General features: G+C 40.4%; 1 protein-coding gene across 7 annotated transcripts in view; it reads left to right on the top strand.

Annotated features, from left to right (window-relative positions):
* Positions 1-20,318, top strand: part of DNAJC6 (DnaJ heat shock protein family (Hsp40) member C6) — a 130,189-nt gene extending 109,871 nt beyond the window's left edge. For 5 of the 7 annotated variants that reach the window (XM_059689277.1, XM_059689281.1, XM_059689279.1 and 2 more), the window contains 6 exons: positions 4,179-4,247; positions 5,258-5,392; positions 11,951-12,214; positions 14,843-14,985; positions 16,987-17,163; positions 18,027-20,318. In XM_059689277.1, the coding sequence (XP_059545260.1) occupies positions 4,179-4,247; positions 5,258-5,392; positions 11,951-12,214; positions 14,843-14,985; positions 16,987-17,163; positions 18,027-18,128 (890 nt within the window). In that variant the 3' untranslated portion in view covers positions 18,129-20,318. The remainder of the gene's footprint in view (positions 1-4,178; positions 4,248-5,257; positions 5,393-11,950; positions 12,215-14,842; positions 14,986-16,986; positions 17,164-18,026) is intronic. The other 2 variants (XM_059689280.1, XM_059689276.1) reach the window with 1 other exon arrangement.
* Positions 20,319-20,628: the final 310 nt, after the last annotated feature.

Raw genomic sequence — 20,628 nt, 5'->3', positions numbered from 1 at the left:
GCATCTGGCAGGATAGTTCAGTTGGTTAGAGCGTTGTCCCTATATGCATGGTTGCTAATTTGATCTCCGGTCACATACAAGAAGCAATGAAATCAGTGTTTTTTTCCTCTCTCACTCCTTTCCTCTCTCTACCTAAATAAATCAATTAAAAAAAGAAAATTTTAAATTACATATGTGGCCCACATTATATATTTACTAGAAGCCCGATGCACAAAATCCATGCAAGAGTAGGCCTGCCTTCCCTTGGCTGCCAGTACCGGCTTCCCTCTGGCACCCGGGACCTGGGCTTCCCTTGCAGCCCCGGCTTCATCTGGAAGATTGTCCAGCCTAATTAGCATATTATGCTTTTATTATTGTAGATTATTTTAGAGACTTAGGTTGTGTGGCAAGAATAGTGATCACATCCATTTGTAAGTACAAAACAGATTAAAATGGGAGCTTTTCGATGAAGGACAAATGGCTTTGAGCTAGAGAATTGTGTCTAATTCTTGATGTTGAAGGCTATTGAACATTATTGGCCTCAACCTAGAAAACGATGTATTGTTCAAGGCACTCTGAGCTTGTCTGGAGAATGCAGTCCAGTCATCAGCTTGACTTCATGGAAGTTAGGCCAATGCAAAAGGAAGATGCGTTATGCAACATAGGTCAGACTGTAACTTGACTGAAATACGAATCAGTCTAGGAATAACCTTTATGGGTGATTTCCAATTAGTCTTAAATCTCAAACTATTTGAGTTGGGTCCACAGGACAACATACAAGAAATGCACCTCTCACCCTTGTGTAGTGCCCACCTAAAAGAATCTCCTGATTGGAAGTTGGTTTCCCTGGGGAGAAAGATGCAGGGATGGAGGTTAAAGCTGTTGTTTTTGCTTACTTACTTAAAATGTAAGTCACATCATTGCTCAAAATAGCTCCCTATTTCACTTAGCATGGGAGCCAAAGTCCTCCTTAAAATGGCCTACCTAGGCCCTATGTGCTCTAGCACCCCAGTGACCTCATTTTCTATTCTCTCCTTCTTGCTCTCTTCATTCCAGCCATACTGGCCTACTTGCTGTTGCACTGGCTGTCCCCTCATCCCCAGACATCACATGGCTAACTCCTTCACCTCTTTGATCTTTGCTCAACTGTCACCTTCTCAATGGAGCCTACTCTGACTGCTCCGTTTCACATCCCAACTCATCCCCTCCCTGCCCTTACTACAGTTTCCTTTCCATGGTACCTATCAACTTCATTATATTTAACTAGGGGCCCGGTGCACGAAATTCGTGCACTGGGTGTGTGTGTGGGGGGAGTGTCCCTCAGCCCAGCCTGCCCCCTCTCACATACTGGGAGCCCTCAGGCGTTGACCCCCACCACCCTCCAATCGCAGGATCGGCCCCTTGCCCAGGCCTGACGCCTCTGGCCTAGGCGTCCGGCCCGGGCAGCGGGGACCCTCAGCTGCAGCGGCCCCGCGATCGTGGGCTTCGCTTTAGGCCCAGGCAAGGGACCCCTAGCTCCCGGGACTGCCAGCTTCAACCGTGCCCAGCTCCCATTGCTGGCTCCACCCCTACTTCCTGCTATCACTGGCCAGGGCGGAAAAGGCACCTGATTCTCCGATCATGGCTGGGGGGCAGGGCAAAGGCGGCCCCAGGGCCGCCTTTGCCCTGCCCCCCAGCTCTTAGCTCCCCCCTGGGTTTCTGATCACTGTCAGTGGCAGGGGGTTCTTCCTGCTTTCCCTTTCGCCTCCCTGCATTGTGCCTACGTATGCAAATTAACCGCCATCTTGTTGGCAGTTAACTGCCAATCTTAGTTGGCAGTTAACTGCCAATCTTAGTTGGCAGGTAATTTGCATATAGCCCTGATTAGCCAATGAAAAGGGTAGCTCGTACGCCAATTACCATTTTTCTCTTTTATTAGTGTTGATAGTGTACTTACATGTTATGTCTATCTCTCCCACCAAGGCAGGGATTTTTGTTTGTTTGCTCATTAATGTTTCCCTAGCGTTTAGAAGAATTATTGGCACACAGTGGGTGCTTTCTATCTATCTTCCTATTGAATTTGTAAATATAAAATGAATTAACTCATTTTTTCCTATCTATGCTTCTTTGATGCACCATGATAGAATTAATAAGGTTATATATTTTCCTGGTTTTGGTACTTTGAATTTATTAGTTTCACAAGAGTTCTACCTTTTATGTCCCAGGGATGTGGATGTTTATACTTCAGCATGGCAGTTCTGGATCTAGTTCTCTGTTTCTTTTGAGCTGGTTAGAACATGTTATTACTCAATGTAGGTCAGTTAGCACCCCTTTGTTCTGTAGCCATTTTTGTCTGTGTCTTGCCAGTGAGTGAAAAGAATTTACCACTCTCCTTGCTTGGAAATCAATGATCATTCCATCTGTAGTAGATCATTTGCATATTCTTGGTATAGGATAACATATATGTGAGACTTAGATGTCAGATTGGGCGGTCAGAATTGCTCATCTCTAGAATTCCCTATCTAAGCAAAAGGCACCTATTCCCATTCTTTTACCCAGCCGTTCAAGCTGGAGTCATTTTCCTGATTTCTACAAAGCACTACCAATTTCTTCTGAAAATCAAGAAATATTACCTTTGAGCTCTACAAATGTTTATTGAACGTCTACTCTAAAGAGAATAAGCACTAGAGTATAGTGTTAGAAGAAAAAATAAACAAATAACTATAATGAAAGGCAAGATGGAGAATAAAAGTATTAGGTAATTACCTTTTAATTTATGTATTTCCATCTCCAAAAGATTTTAAGTTTATTGAAAATAGGCAATGTGTCTTTTAGTTATCTATTCCCTGGCATGGTGCCTTGCATAAGGATTTTTGGGTTTGATTAGTAATAAAGTTGAAATTCTGACACCCAGTTCTACATCCTAGTTGGATGTAACACTAAGATCAGAGTGTAAAGGAAGTCAGACAGCAAGGGTTGGCAAAATGGTCTAATTTCCACCTCAGTTTTCAGGGATTACTGTGGAATAAGAATAGAAAGGAAAGAACTGTAATTACTGATAATGGCATGTTCTTTTTAACTTAGTGATGGGAAGGTAGAAGACATCTTGGTTTATACTAAGCAAACAAGAAAATATAAGGCTTCGTAATGCTAATCTTGGTGATTTCATGATTCTTTTGGTGGTGGTGATGGTGGTGGTAGTGGTGGTGGTGTGGTCATTGTGATGAATGAGGGTATGTATTAAATCCAACTTGCAATGTTTAGTATTTGCATTTTACTCACTGATTTTATGGACAGAACTTAGAAGTGCCTTAGAAAGAAATTCTTATGACATCCTGTTTCTTATTTGGATTTTGTAGATTCAGAAAAAACTTAGTACCAATGTGTATACATTGTATACACATGATTCTCTTTAGCTAAACATTTTTAAATTCTACATTTGCAGTTTTTAGAGGTGCTAGGGGGGTCTATTTTGAGTGGGAGCTGTAAGGAGTTTGTTTTGAGTGACAATAGATACACCTCTAACATGAGCATAGTGGATGACATACAGTCAGTGCCTAATATGTGCTCTGAAAGACTGATTATTCTCAATTCATGTCACAGCAAAGAAGAAAACCAAAGTTCAGTTCTAAGTTGATTGTGCCTCTCATACGCTTGTTCATGCCAACTGAAGACAAATTGAGTTGTGGTTTTTTTTCATCTTTTCTTATTGCCCACTGACTTCCAGATAACTATAGAAGTGGGACACACATTGATGAATCAGGTCGTTCCTGCCTTCAAGGAACTCACAATTTAGTGAAGACAGACTATGCACAGTTATATTTCAAAGTGTGTGGTGGATATGGAGGTAAAATAAAAGTGAGCCAAAGAAGGGGCAGAGGTAGACAATATACTAAAAAAATGTAATGTACATACATTTTGGCTGCCATTATTAATTCCAGTGGGTTAAATATGAAAAAAAAATCAGTTGAGCTATCAGCTGTTAAACTGTGTATACATTTTGGGGGATACTTATATGGCTTTTACCAACCCTCATGGAAGTCTCCAAGGAGGAATGCACAAATTATCAAATGCTTCAAAATGTGTTGAGAGCTCAGGATCCCTTGAGACCTTGGGAGGCCATGCAGATCTCATGGACGGCATAGCACTTTCCTACATGAATTTAGAAAGGCAGGTTCTGAGCTGTCATTTCTTAATTATTTTTTTCTCCTGATTTTTAGCTTCGAGTACACCTGCTGTGAATATTCAGCCAGATGTTTCAGGAGGTTGGGACTGGCAGGCTAAACCAGGTAAAGGTCAGCAGGCTATTCATATGCATATGTAACCAATTGCTAAAGCATGACTGTTCACCCAGAATGAAGTGAGTACTTACAGAGTATTATAGCCCACCTATGTAATTTGTGTTGATCTTTCCTAAAGACTTATATTCTTGTGGAACTTTCCCATTGCATTTGATGACATGGTAATGACATGATAACATGTATTACATGTTATTTTACTTAGTCTCATTTGCTGAATGTCTGTTTTGATGCTAGAATTTAGCAGATCTGGGTATATATCTAACTCTGCCACTTAGAAGTTCTTGGATTTTTTTTTACAAGTCTGAATGTCAGTTTTGTTATCTGCAAAGTGGGATCCATAATTCTTGTCCCACATAGTTGTATAGTTTAAGTGAAATAACTTATTTGAAAATTTCTAGTGCAGAGTAGCTGCTAAATAATTTGGATGGTCTTCCTTCCTCACAAAGGACTTGTTTCAGGGCTGGATTTGTCTGTGATTTCATAAATAAGTTCTTTCTCATGGCGAGATGGTGTTTATTGAGAGCCAACTTGTGTGATTGCATTCACAGCACTGTGTAAGTTACACACACACACACACACACACACACACAATGTGCTTATCATGGCAACTTTCTGAAGCAGTTCCTGTTTCTTAACAAACGAGAAAATGTTGAAACTCAGAGAAGTTAAACAGTGTGCACAAGGCCACTCATTCATTAAATAGCAGAGACAGAATTCAGATCCAGGCCTGACTACAAATCTCATAAAAAGAATGAAGTCAGATGACAGGAAAGGTAAACACTGGACATAGTAGTTCACAGGTGTGGCCAAGAAGCAACATATATGCCTTTTTGGGGCCCTGTCTCTGCTCCAGGACACTATTCACTTAAGTTCAGAAAAACAGGGTCTACCAACTTCTAACATATTTCCAAATCCTATCCTAATTTACCCTTAGTGACAAAATTCAGAATTACACCTTAGACAACTAACTCATTTTCAATGATCTTATTCCTTTTCAGGAGGTTTTGGAATGGGAAGCAAGTCAGCTGCCACCAGCCCCACCGGATCCTCACATGGAACTCCCACCCATCAGAACAAACCCCAGACTCTGGATCCTTTTGCTGATCTTGGGACACTAGGTATAAACTTAACAGGTTAAGAAATTTACTTATGGCTAGAAACCTCAAATCTAAATCCTTAGTGTTATAATAAGCTGGTACCTAAAATGTTGTATATTCTTAAGGATATCCACTCTAAACCCGAGATTGGCTTTAAACACATACGCAAAAAATAGGCTTTAAGTAGTCAGCCCACTAACTAACTCCTATTGATCCATTTTGGATTAGTAGGATGAATAAAGTTAGAATTTCTAGGAGCATCTGACAACAGAGTTTGCAGTAAAAGTAGCAAGAGTGTAGGGAAATGTGAGCGGTGAGACTGGTCAGGTGGATTTGAGCCCCCTGGGGCCAGCTGTGCATAGGTGTTCTTGTGATGTTACCAGTGAGGTCCTTACACTGGTATCCCCCTTCTCGCCATCACCTACATACAAAAAATAGACTCTCTGTATAGTATTTTCAAAGTGGTTTTCATCGTGTGCTCATTGTTATTAGAGGATAAGTGTTACATGAGCAAGTAATTTTGGAAACACTGGGTTCGGTGGACTTTGATGACTGCAAAAACTTCTGGGAATAAACGGTCATAGTGATGCTTCCCAAAAGGTATACAGTTTGAAGTATTCTCAGACTATTTCACCAAGAAAGCATTTTTTGCAAGGAGCAGTTCATTGGATGTTCTGAAGCCTTGTCTCCCCCCCTTTTCCTTCCTCCTCTGGGCAGTGCAGAGCTGTTAAACAAGGGTGGATGGGCCCTGACACCAAGGTTTAAATTAGCCAGGTGGATGGTTCAGGTTCTCAGAAAGCCCTGGGGTATTTAGAGCCAAATTGTCTGCAGGGAATGAGAGCATGCTACCATTTTGACAGTAATTGGATCAGATTCTTGACTTTTCCTTATATATGTTTTAGAATTTTTTTAAGAACTCTCAAAATTATTTTCCCTTCTTTGTATCCTAATGTAATTTAAAAAATTTTAAATAACAATATCCGGTGAAATTCTACCTCAAATCAAACATCATTAGGTGTTCATTTTCCCCCCATTTATTCATTTCACAACTACTTAGTGTCTTCAATATGCTAATACTGTTTTAATAAAAAAACAACCACCAAAAACAATAATAACAAAATTTCTGTTTTCTAAAGCTTATATTCTAGAAAAGTAAATAAATAGTAAGTGAATAAATATATAATATAATAACTGTTTACTGGGGGATTTACTATATGCTGGGCACTATTTTAAGTGCTTTACATATATAAATTTATTTAATCTTCCCAATAATCTTTTGAAGTAGAGGCTATTATAATCCTCCTTTTGTAGATGAAGAGTGGCCATTGTAGGAGGTTCTTTTTAAAATCCAACATTATGTCTTGCATTTAGCTCTCATGTCCTTTTAGACATTGTTAATCTGGAATCATTCCTCAACCTTTCTTTGCCTGTTATGACATTGAAACTTGAAGGGCACAGGCCAATTAAGCAAGTCTCAATTTGTTAACTTTAATGACTTGCTTAAGGTGATGTCCGCCAGTTTCCTTCATTATAAAATTATAATTTTCCTCTTTGTAATTAATGAGTAATCTTGCAGAGATAATTTGAGGCTATCCTATTTGAGATAATCCTATTAGAGAAGATTATATTCTCCACCTGACTTTACCCACCTATTTTAGCATTCATTAATGATTCTTTTCTGAAGTAGTCATTGTTATGATACTTGCAAAATTGTGATTCTTCTGATTCTTTCTTTCTTTCTACATTTATTAATTGGCATTTTACTATAAAGAAAATAATTTTCTTTTTTCTCTCTCTCTTTCTCCCTTTCTCCCTCCCTCTCCCTCACATCAGAATGGACTAACGGATTTTTTTGATTCATTGGGTTATCATTCATTACTGTCATTATTTCCTTTAATGTTCACATTGTCCCAGATTTGATTTGTTAAAGCCTCTTTGCTCTGGCTTCTATGCCCTTTTCACTAGATTCCATGAGAACTTACTTTCTTTATAGTACAACAAGATGTTCCAGGCTTGTCCTGACCTTTTTATACCCTAGTTCTGGAATCAGTCATTCTCCAAAGTATCTTCACTCCCTTTCGTGGGGAATGGTATTTAGAAACCAAAATCTGTACACTGAGTATGTTCATTGGTACTAAGTGGGTGTCATTCTCTACCTTTCAGAAGATATAGGAGATGAATGGATATTCATATATAGGCTTTCATTCGGTTCCACAGGGTTCTTCCTTGTCTTCCCCTATTGCAGTGGTTCTCAACCTTCTGGCCCTTTAAATACAGTTCCTCATGTTGTGACCCAACCATAAAATTATTTTCGTTGCTACTTCATAACTGTAATGTTGCTACTGTTATGAATCGTAATGTAAATATCTGATAGGCAGGATGGTCTTAGGCGACCCCTGTGAAAGGGTCGTTCAACCACCAAAGGGGTCGCGATCCACAGGTTGAGAACCGCTGCCCTGTTGTATATGTTTCTCTTATTTTTCCCTGGATCGCAATATTAACAGATAACAAAAACAGTTTCGAATAGCTACACACATATCACTGTACCAAATCTACTAGGAGGAGTTCAAGAGTTCTCTGCCAATTTTGAAATGCAGTAATTTTTACAACTGCTGGAGAAATTGGTCTCCCAAATTTCTCCCTCTTTCTAGTCACATATCTTAGGAAAGTTAAGTAACTTTCCTAAAGCCACACAATGAACAAGTGTATGTGCAAGGGTTATAAGCTAGAATTTTTGACTCCTAGATAATCATTTTAGAGTAAAAATTATAATTCCAAATTATATACCTGCAAGTTATTTATTTATTTATTTCTGTTAATCTTCACCTGTGGATAATTTTTTCCATGGATTTTTTTTTTTTTAATAGAGAGAGTGGAAGGGAGGGAGGAGATAGAAAGAAACATGAGAAACACATCGATTGGTTGCCTCCTGAACCTGCCCTGACTAGGGCCAGGGATGGAGCTTGCAACTGAGGTATGTGCCCTTGACCAGAATCGAACCTGTGACCCTTCAGTCCTTGGGCCAAGGCTCTAACCACTGAGAAAACTGGCTAGAGCTATACCTGCAATCTAGAAAATACAAAAAACAGTGTTCTTCTCTTTAAGGTATTTGCACATTTAACAATTCTGATACAAACACCTATACCAGTGGTTCTCAAACTTGGCTGCACATTAGAATCACCTGGGAATCTTTTTAAAATCCTGATTTCTGGGCCTCATCCTCCAGAAATTCTGTTTCTTTGTTACTAATGTTGTGGCCCCACCCCATAACAAAGAAACAGAATTTCCGGAGGATGAGGCCCAGAAATCGGGATTTTAAAAAGATGCCCAGGTGAGTCTAATGTTCAGCCAAGGTTGAGAACCACTGACCTATACCTTAGTTCCTCACTTAGATGTTTTAATTTAATTGATCTGGTTGTGGTTTGGGAATAAGGAGTTAAAAAGCACCCCAGGTGATCCTAATGCACAACTAAGGCTGTCAACCATACTTTAGCTTTTAATGAGGATAGCAGTGGCCTCTGGGTTTTGCTGCTTCTTTGTATTTCTGTGAGTTCTCTGCTTTAGTAGCATTAAAACTTAGAATTGTTGAACATGGGTAGAGATATTCGGGAAGGGTAGACATTAGAAAGTCCTACCCTGTTGATAAGCCCCTTGAAAGCAGGGTCAACATCAGCCTTTTACCACTGTATCTGCAGCCTAGCAGGTAGAAAATGTTCAACAGTGTTTCAGAAATGAATGTATAAATGACAATGTTATGGGAATATGGAAGGCTTTAAAAATTCTTTAGGCTTGTCCGTATTTACTGGATTTTTCATATATATATATATATATACACACACACACACACACACACACATATACTAGAGGCCTGGTGCACAAATTTGTGCATGGGTGGGGTCCCTCAACCTGGTTGGCAATCTGGGTGATTGGGGCCATCTCGCCCAGTCCCAATCAGGCGGATGGGGGCCCGATGGGGGCCCGATGGCAGCGGGGGTGGAGGGTGGGGGGAGGGAGGAACCTCGGGAGGTTGGCTGGCTGCAGGAGGTTGGCTGTGGGAGTGCACTGACAACCAGGGGGCAGCCCCTGCATTGAGCATCTTCCCCCTGATGGTCAGTGAGCGTCATAGCTACCACCCGGTAGTCTGGTCGTCCGATCATAATGGTCGCTTAGGCTTTTATAAAAGACTAGGAGCCCTGCACATGATTTGAAATCGCACGGCACTGCCCACCCTCGAGTCTCCGGTCCAGCCCTGCCTCCTTCCCCAGGCCCCGCAGCAGCCATGGCCCCTGCCAGTCCGGCCCTGCCTCCCTCTCTGGCCGTTGAAGCAGACAACGCTGCTGATCAGGCCCTCCCCCAGGGCAGGTGCACAGAGGCCCCTGCTGCCCTGCCCAACCTCCACCTGTCCAATCGATCTGTTATGGCGTCCCAGTTAATTAGCATATTTCTCTATTTTATATATATACAGTGGGGCCTTGACTTACGAGTGTCCCGACTAACAAGTTTTTCGAGATACGAGCTGTCTCTCGGCTGATTTTTTGCTTTGAGTTGCGAGCTAAAATTCTGGTTACAAGCCAGTTTCAGATACCCCGCCACTAGTTGGCGCAGCAAACATCACAGTGAACGCCACAACATCAGCCCAGCATCACGTGTCTCACTCGTTCACTTTAAGATTTGACATACGAGTAATTTGAGTTACAAGCTCCGTCACGGAACGAATTAAACTCGTAAGTCAAGGCCCCACTGTAGATAGTAAGCATCCCTGAAATATAAAATGAAATCTCAGTGTAGAATGAATATCCAGCCTAAGGTGTGTATTATGTTGATGTCCTGTGGGCAGGGGGGCCCAAGGGCTCATGAAGAGATGCTTCATGCTCTGAGTTACAGCCTGAGAGGGGCCAATCCCAAGCTTCAGAGTATATGCCCTGTCATGACCTTTCCTATTACCTAGTATTTATTGAGCCCTTATCATGTACTAGTGTGTGCTCACTCTTGCTGGGCATATGCACTTCCATTATGTTACAATGTATAATGCCTAGCATTGTGTCTTTACAGTATACCTGTGATATATATGTAATTCTGCTTTTACAGATGAGGGGTCTGGCGCTAAAAGAGGTGAAGTTTTTCACAGAGCTTCAGAAGTGAAAGGATGCTCTATAGATTGTTTTTGGCTCCGTTCCCAGTGCCCAGGCAGGATCCAGCACATAGTAGATGCTCAAAAAACACTGATGAATGAATATATGAATGAATGAATGAATAAATAAATAAATAAATAAATGCAATATTGAATGGGTGAATGAGAGACAGAGCTGAGACTACAATTCAGATTGACTCCAAGTCCAGTGACCATAATACAATATTCCCAGTGGGGAAAGAAGGAGGAATCCCAGATCATAATAGAGGGAAAATGTCTATAGAAAGAAGAAAGAGTAAAAAAGGGATGAACTATAGTGAAAAGCTCAGAAATGTGGGGAGGAATTAGGGATTTGGGTGCAGCCAATAAGCATGACATTTGGAGGTAGGATGTGTGTGACAATTCCCAGCCCCGTTGACTACCTGTGTGATTATGAGTACATTAGTAAGCCTTTTTGAGGCTTGATTTCCTCATCTTTAATGCAGGACTAATGGTACTACCTATCTCCTAAGGGTGTTGCATAGACCGAAGGCAATAATATACATAAACATATTTTGTAAACTCTAAAGAGCTCTGAAATGTTAGTTATTTTATTGTCATTGTTTCTTTGGGTTTGGTGCATGAAAGGGTCCCAGGAGATCACAACTACAACTGGCAGTTTCTCATTTTACCTCTTTAAACACAAGCCACAACTGGTCTTTCTATTTTAGAAACAGCCCACCATGTATTCAGTGAATACTTTTAAGTTAGGGGATTATGGAATCAGGATTCTACTTAAATTCCTGGCACAAAATAATATCATGTTTAAAAGGTTGAATAAGATCCTTTGTTCTGTTCAAAGTTGGCGGTGCTTACTCTCCTGCAATGAAATCCAAGTAGTGTGAAATTGAAACCTACTCGTGAAATTTCAAAACATATTTGTTTACTCTTGAGCATTAACCACGCTTGTACTTCAACAAATAATGATTAATCCTGACCGTCGAAGTTTAAATAGCACCTTAATGAGTGAACATATTTTGTTTTATTTCCTGTTCTTATTATTTGGTAATCTTTAGTCCAGTCAAGAAATAGAATCTGCTTTGAAGATGGGATGGAAGAGAGGAAGGCACAGTGGGGAGAGCCAGGCTCTTCTGGCGTGGAGTCAAAGGCTTGGATTCAAATCCCTGTTCTGTCGCTTGCTGGTTGTGTGACTCTGAGAAAATCAGTTAACTGCTCTGAGCAGTTTGTTCATCTAAAGAAAAGATGGGGCTATTAATACATGCCTAAAAATGTCATTGTGGGGATTAAAGGAAATACATACCTGCTTTTTTTTTTTAAGTATTAGGAAGGTTAATAGTGCTATTAGTCAAAGCAATTTCCACTAACGCTACTGCAAACAATAACTCAGGACACAAGAGTTAAAGGCTACTCAAAACAGCATTACCTTATTTCTTCCGCCCCCCCCCCCCTTTTTTTTCCTATAGGTAGTTCTTCATTTGCCAGCAAACCCACCACACCAACTGGACTGGGTGGGGGATTTCCACCTCTCAGCTCACCACAGAAAGCTTCTCCCCAACCGATGGGTGGAGGGTGGCAGCAGGGAAGTGGCTACAACTGGCAGCAGACACAGTCTAAGCCACAGCCCAGCATGCCGCACTCCTCTCCCCAGAACCGGCCCAACTACAACGTGAGCTTCTCAGCCATGCCTGGGGTCCAGAATGAACGTGGGAAAGGATCGACTAATTTGGGTAAGGATGATGCTATGGAGCCTGGCTGTAGCGTGGCCTGTGTTGTCATACTACCTGGATGTATGTATGTCCTAAGAAGGAGACAGAAAATAATTCCATTGATTTCTGAGGCAATCGTACAGTTGTAGAGACTTAACATGACCCCTGTCCCCAACACTGTGCCTAGAGTACCTGGGTTTACCATGCTCTGAACGCTTTATCATTTTATGACTGTTGCTTCACTTGTCTGTTTCTCCCCACACTGAGACCAGATGTGTGTATGTTTACCATGTTATCACTAGCGCATAGCATAGCGCTTGGCACACCATACGCACTAAATCAGGGGTGGGGAACCTTTTTTCTACCAAGGGCCATTTGGATATTTATAACACCACTCACGGGCCATACAAAATTATCAACTTAAAAATTAGCCTGCTATATTTGGCCGAACATTTAATTAACTCACCCCTAATGCCTTGGCATGGCCAGACCAAATGATTTCAAGGGCCTTACATGGCCTGTGGGCCAGGCATTCCCCACCCCTGCACTAAATGAATATTGAGTGAATGAGTGGAGGGGTGGGTGGATCTTGAAGCTGTCGTTCCTTTGAAAGAAGGGGTAGAAGAGAAAGATTGGGAACTTCTTAAGCACTGTGTTCACATGTGCCCTTGGGTCCTGGTTACAGTGAATCTGTCTTTGACATTGAGTCTTATGCTGCATAAGCGGATGTTCCTGAGGCCATTGGGTTTCCTGTGATGGTTTTCCCTCTCTTCTGAGAACACGATATGGGTCAGCAGCTAAGGCTCTAGGATATGCTGGATGGGCTTCTTTTTACTTTTATTTTTATTTGTAACTTTTGAATGGGATTGTTGCTGAGTAAAAATATTTTGCATAGCAGGGGTGGTTAAACTTGAGTTTATTAAAAGGCCTGGTATGATACATTTTGTATACCCAGGAATTAAATATTTAGGGACATGATGAGGAAATAGGCCCTTCCCTCTACGGAATCCACGGAGAGAAATCCTACTTTTCCTAGTAGCAGTAACTAACATTTATTGAGTACTTACTACATTGTGTCGATTGCCATTCTAAACAGTTTTCATGGATTATTTTATATAATCTTCAAAACTAACCCTATGTTGTAGGTGAGGAATCTGTGACAGATCGATAAAGTAATTTTTTAAATTCATAAAACTTGTAAGTGATAGAGCTAAGATTTGGTCCCAAGTGATCTGGCCCCAGAAAGTCTGCTCTTAACTGCCACACTCTACTGGTCATGACGTAGGTGCCTTCTCACAACACTAGCGTGATAGGGATTCTTTTATTAGGAACAGGTGACACCACATTTGTTCTTTGGAGAGCGGTGGATATTCTTTGGACAATTCCACGAGTCTTGTGGCTTCCTTCCCATTTTTATTTTGAGTGGATGTGTGGTGAGTGTCTTCATCAGCAAATATTTATGGAGCACCTTCAGCGTAGAAAACACTGTGGATACAGTAGTGAACAGGACAGGCAAAATCCCTAGTCAATGTGTACATGTGTGAATGTGGGTACAGAGCGCCTTACAGTATGGAGATGGCAAATGGGTTTCAATTTGGACACCAACTTTGGTTGAAGCACATTGATGGCATGGACTGCCGTGTTTTGGTTCTGTTTTTTGTGTTGTTGTTTTTTTAAATATATGTTCATTGATTTTAGAGACGAAGGGAGAGTGAGAGAGATAGAAACATCAATGATGAGAGAATCATTGATCGGCTGCCTCCTGCAAGCCCCCTACTGGGGATCGAATCCGCAACCTGGGCATGTGCCCTTGTCCGGAATCGAACCCCAGGACCCTTCAGTCCACAGGCCGAGGCTCTATCCACTGAGTCAAACCAGCTAGGGCTCTGTTTTGTTTTAATGTAATAAATATTTAAATAGCCAGGTACTGTTCTAAGCACTTTAAAATGCTAACATCAATTCTCACACAACCCCATGAGGTAAGTAGTACAGACTGTACAGATGAGGTAAGGCATGGAGATGATCAGTAACTTGTCTCAAGGTATCATTACTGAAGTAGCAGAGCTGTGGAATTCAGACCCCAGGGAGTCTGTCTCCAGAGTCTCTGCACCACCAGCTAGGCTGCCTCTTCAAATAGAATGAGAACGATTGAGGCCACAACCAGACTTGTAGAAAAAGACCACTATGATGGACTAAAACTGTCAGCTGGGTGGGTATAGGAGGGAAAGTGGTGGCATGCATAGATTTCAAGCACCAAGACCCAGACTTCGTGCCATCATAGATAATAACGAGTTGTATGACTAGGAGAGAGCGTGGGGGAGAATCAATATTACCCTCATCTATACATAGATGGTACAGTGGAAACAGAATTATGGAATTGGATTTAGTCTAATGATCTAGCCTCAAGTCCCAGCTTTGCCATGGACATGGCATATGATTCTGGAAAAAATCTCTTCAGTTCCCTGGACTTCATTTTCCTCATCTATAAAATGAGCATGGGAGTCTTATACTCTACCCACAGGGAAAATGTGAGTATTAAGGGGATTTATGCATGTGAAAGCAACTTGAAGATTCTAAGTGTTATGAGACAATGGTCTGATACTTTAAGGGTAAAAACTATAATGATTTTTTTAAAAAATTATATTGCAGAAGGGAAACAAAAAGCAGCTGACTTTGAAGACCTACTTTCTGGTCAAGGCTTCAATGCACACAAAGACAAAAAGGGGCCTCGAACAATAGCCGAGATGAGAAAGGAAGAAATGGCTAAGGAAATGGATCCTGAGAAATTAAAGGTGAGTCCCTGGCCCAGTGTGATTATCCTGTATGACAAGGTTATGTGTGTGGAGCTAACAGGTTCCTAGTCCCCAGCTTCCGCAGTGCTTTCCTCCACTTTTAACCAGAGCCATTCTGCTTTTATCTGTTTCTGATTCTGGAAGTCTCTAAGAAGATTTGACTTGGAGAAAAAGAATGTTTCTTCTTCTTTTTTTTAAAGCTCTTCTAACTGCTTTATTTCACAGATGATGAAACAGATGATAGCTCATAGATGAGGATGTTGTGTGGACAGGGGGATCCAGGTTAGCTTGGAAACAAAAGAGTGGTTATGTTGATGAGTTATGGAAGGTAGTGGAAGAACGTATAAACATCAAGAGAATAAGAATGCCCTTCATAGAGGGAGAAGTCCAGTTTCTATGTGACAAAATACTACATATGCTGCCACTATAACAAACTGGAAGATGAGGGTCCAATCTGTTACTGCTGCAAAGGACTAGTACAGCCAGTCAGTCATTTGGAAAAAAAAAATAACACATTTTTAGACAGATTTGAACAGTTGTTGAGATGTATATTTAGATTCTTTTTTTAAAAAAATATATTTTATTGATTTTTTACAGAGAGGAAGGGAGAGGGATAGAGTTAGAAACATCGATGAGAGAGAAACATCGATCAGCTGCCTCCTGTACACTCCCCACTGGGGATGTGCCCGCAACCAAGGTACATGCCCTTGACAGGAATAGAACCTGGGACCCTTGAGTCCACAGGCTGACGCTCTATCCACTGAGCCAAACCGGTCAGGGCTATATTTAGATTCTTGGGTACATGTTTAAGTACAGTAGAAAATCCTTTGTTGTATTTGCTTTTCTCTTCACATAACATCACAGAAGCTTTATGTTCCTTCCCAAAAGTTTGTGCTCCATCTTGGTAACTTTTGTTCATTAGGCAAACTGACAACCTCCTGTAAAAGAAAGTCATGTCTGTCTTTTAAACCATGCTTGGTTTTATAGTTGGTACAGGGTATTTATTCATTTAGGAGAGTAGCCATCATTAACCTTGACTGAATCATTCATTCAATGAAAAATATGCTCTGAGCTCCTGCCATGTGCTCAGTGCTGATGCATTGTTATGAACCCACTCTCTTAATCACCTCATTTATTCAAAATATGAAGATCCAAGCTATGAATAGTTTGAATGAACGTCTAAATGGATGAATTCATTTGACAAGCCTTTTTAAAAACATATGTTTTTATCGATTTCAGAGAGGGAGAGAGAGGGAGAGAGTGATAGAATCATCAGTGGTGAGAGAGAATCCTTGTTTGGCTGCCTCCTGCATGCCCCACACTGGAGATCGAGACCTCAACCTGGGCATGTGCCCTGATGGGAATTGAACCATGACCTCCTGCTTCATAGATTGATGCTCAACCGGCCAGGCTTACCAAACCTTTTTGAGCTCTATTCTGTGCCAGGAGAGTTATTTGGTTTCTGAGAAACAGTGTTATGTAAGAAATAGTACCTTTCCTCAAACAGCTCTGCCTCATGGCAGGGAAGGACAAACACACAGACAATCACAATGAATGGTGGCACATATTATGATAGAAACATATTTAAGGAAGTAGCCTGGAGAAATTCTTTTTTTTTTTTCCAAGGGGCATTTATTTTATATTAGTTTGCCAGACACTGTACCAGGCAGAATTGGATAGCAGAGACCAAGATAGACATGGGGTATGTCCCCATGGAGTGTATAATTTAGGAATGAATAATTCACTCTGGGGTGGGGCAGAGAGGAAGGAATTCAGACTCTCAAAGGGGAACAGTATGAAATTCCTCAGCAGGCTTTTGAAGGATGATGAAGAGTTAACCAGAAGGAGAAGGCAGGAGGTGGAGGTGGAAAAGCTTTCCAGGTAGAGGAAGCAGCATGGAGTAGCAGGGGCCTCAGGTACTTTGATGTTGCTGGAGCAGGAGGGATTCCCGAGAGTCCCAATAGAGACCTTCTGAATTTCTTAATTCCCCTGCATTTACAGATTCTGGAATGGATTGAAGGCAAAGAGAGAAATATCAGAGCACTTCTGTCCACGATGCACACTGTGCTGTGGGCTGGGGAGACCAAGTGGAAGCCAGTCAGCATGGCAGACCTGGTAACGCCAGAGCAGGTGAAGAAGGTGTACAGGCGAGCTGTGCTGGTGGTGCATCCAGACAAAGTGAGCATAACCTACTCTATTGTATTGCCTGTTTGCTCCTCATTTCATTAATTTATAAACATGTATTAAAACAGCATACCTTCTTTTTTAAAAAAATATCCCTTTTATTAATTTCAGAGAGAGGAAGGGAGAGCTGAGAGAGAGAAACATCAATGATGAGAGAGAATCATTGACCGGCTGCCTCCTGCACACCCCACACTGGAGACCGAGCCCATAACCTGGGTATTTGCCCTGACTGGAATTGAACCATGACGTCCTTCCTGGTTCATGGGTCGATGCACAACCACTGAGCCACACCAGCTAGGCAAAGCTACATACTTTTAATTTGCTGGTTATTAGGCCATTTATATGATAAAATAAAGTTCATGGGCTAAAATCCAGTATTTAAAAAAATGTTATAAAGTGGATAAAAAAATCAAACTACATATTACAAATAATGGATGGGGGCTTTCCTTACAGAGGAATATCACCAGTGACTAAAGTTTAGGATCTCCAAGAACTTAGCTATTTTTAGAAATGGGAAAATGGGAGTTTAGAAATACAATCAGTTAGAGATAGGCTGTCATAATCCTTTGTCATTTGGTAGATAATTCTGGAAAACTTCTGGAGAATAGAGAATAATCTTTTGCTGCCCAATAAGTTCTCTGTTATCTACTCATTGACCTACCATATGTGAATTTCTAGGGAGAAGGCATTCTGTGGAGGTCACAGTAATGAGGGGCACATAGATTGGGCTGTAAGAGGAGAAATGGCTTCATAGAAAAACATTTCAATAGCATAGAGCCCACATATTAGCAGTGAAAATTTAATATAAATAAAATTCTGGTCTGTGGTATCTAATGTGTGTTTTGTTTTTTCTATAGGCTACTGGGCAACCCTATGAACAATATGCAAAGATGATTTTCATGGAGCTCAATGATGCCTGGTCTGAATTTGAAAATCAAGGCCCAAAGCCCTTGTATTAATTTATGAGCTTTTCCACCTCTGCTGCAGACCTGTGCTAATGCTTAGTGTATGTCAGTTCTGAGGATTTCACAGATGAACCAAAAACTCCAGTAACATGTATCCAGTACTAAACTGTTAAATTACTCGTGAATTACTTCCTCATTGATAAGGAATGTGGATGTTTGTTTTCTCAAGTCCCCACCATAAAAGGTCCAAAGCAGGAGAGGACTTTTTAGTCAGCTGACCTTGCAGAGTTACAACATTCCAGCCTGCCCTTTGAGGAACCTCCTCAGCACATTGTGGGGAAACGGAAAACAGAGGCCACAGAAGCATAACACCCATCTCATTGTCTGGGAATAGGATTAATGAGCAGAAGTCATGATAACAGGATTACATGAAGGATTTTAACTAATGGTTTTTAGATTTTCTTGGAAAGATATAATTTACGCAACGGCTTTAGACTCCAAGAATACAACCACTGAGTTTTTTGTTTTTTGGTGTTTTTTTTTTAACGGACATTGACTATGATCTTTAACATAACACTGTATACTTCGGGTCAAGAGGACTAACAGATGCAAGTGAACTTGAATTGTGGGAAGTGATTATACAACAATCCAGTGATGACCACAAACTCTTAAAATTAGTGAAAATGTTGGATAAAGAAAATAGCCACTCTGTAAAAAATTTTAATCCTGGTCAGAAAGGTAGGCTGCTACCTTTCTATCCCTTTAGAAAACTGGTTGCTTAATGAAAGAAGTCTTAATACCATAACAACAACTCAACCTGATTTGAAAGAAACTTCTAATTTTGCCCTTAGGCTTAATGCTCTTCCCTTTGCTTAGCCGAGAACATGTTCTTAGCTTGTCCTGAAGCAGTTTGGCACATTCATAAGTTATCAGGACCGATCCCTAGAGTAGACTGAATGCCCTCTAGGTTTGTGAGTGGTTGGGGTGCGAGCGTAGAAGACAACACTGAACACTCGTAACCAAACAGGTACAGTTGCAGTGAGGAAGCTGGGCTGATCTTCAGACCCAGTCAGATGGCTTGTCAAGATTTTTAGGTTCCTCTCCCCAGTTGGTAGATTGAATTCCTTGGATTATCAGTGGGGTTTATTGTTTTAAAAGTTGTTGGGGATCCACAGGAACAGCATTCACACAGGGACATCTGTGAAAGCAAAGCAAGAATGAAACCTTTACGGACTTTAAATGGGTTGGATTTTAGTTCACTGTTTTGGCTGTTTGTGGTTTTAAAAGGTAAGCAGTTGTTATCCTGTGACTGTAGTAGATCTCTGTGGTGCACACATAGACAGTGAGCATAGTATATACAAAGCAGATGGGCAAAAAGATTCCCATGATAATATTGTGAAAAGCTTTCAAAAATTGTTTTCCAAGACAATCATTTTTTTTCTACTTTAATTTTCATGTGGCAAACTGTACCAGAGAAGCAGCATGTCAAAATGCTTTATGTTCCAAATTAGAAAAAAGAAAAAAATGCTTTATGTTCCATGTAGAACTTTTTTTTCCTTTTTTTTTTTTTGTTAAAAGGATTTGTTTTCTATTTTACTTTTTACTGACAATGTGAAACTCGCAAAAAATGTTCTTTTAAAATATACAGCTATAAACTGTTCAAGGCAACCATAACAAACTAGGTGTTATTTATTAACATATTATAAAATAATGTTTGATGCAGTATGTGCTTGTCTTATTTAAAATTGGAATGTGAGACATGTTGCTGTGACTTGGTTTTATTCTCATTCACATTTGTAGATATTGTGTGAACTACAGTATATAATGATAATAATTAAAAGGATATGTGAATGCCACCTACATTTTGAGATGATAGAACTATATTAGCTTTGTATCATGTTTGGGTAATTCATCACTGTTCACAGTTTAAAACATCATTAAACATTATGTAATTAGCAATGAGAAAGAATCTTACCTAACTTAATTTTGGGTTCCCCCATCTCTTTTCCAAATATGTTATAACTCTGGAGCCCTATTTATCTTAAAACCCTTAACATATGCAGACCAACAGGTTTTTGCATTCCTTTTAAATATCTGGTTGTGACAGAGCTTCTTGTTGGTCAAATTCGCCGTTTCATTCATTCATATTTATTGTAATATATTTTTGTTTTGTAAATATGTTACACACAACAAAATGTGATTGGTTTAAAATATTTGTAATGTATATTAAAAGGCTCAAAAATATATTTGTAGAAATCTGTTATTTTTGCACTCGTAGGAAAATAATGACAAGCTTGAATTATACCTTCTGACATGATTTGCATTTTTAAAAAGTTACAGGCAAAGAATATGGAAAGCATAGAACACATTTGTACCAAAATGTAATCTGACAGGATTTCTGCATTTATACTCTAACCACCCCAACTGCCACCCTTGCCCCATGGCACACACAGTTTGATCATGCTACATGAATACTATGTTTCAAAAAGAATCAGCATAGAAATCCTGGTCTCCTAGCTAGAATATTAATGGGCTTCAAAGATTCATTTGCATG

This window comes from Myotis daubentonii, chromosome 3 (genome assembly GCF_963259705.1).
Source record: "Myotis daubentonii chromosome 3, mMyoDau2.1, whole genome shotgun sequence".
NCBI lineage: Eukaryota > Metazoa > Chordata > Mammalia > Chiroptera > Vespertilionidae > Myotis > Myotis daubentonii.
The sequence above is the reverse complement of the archived record's forward strand: the minus strand, read 5'-3'. Positions and strand labels throughout refer to the sequence as shown.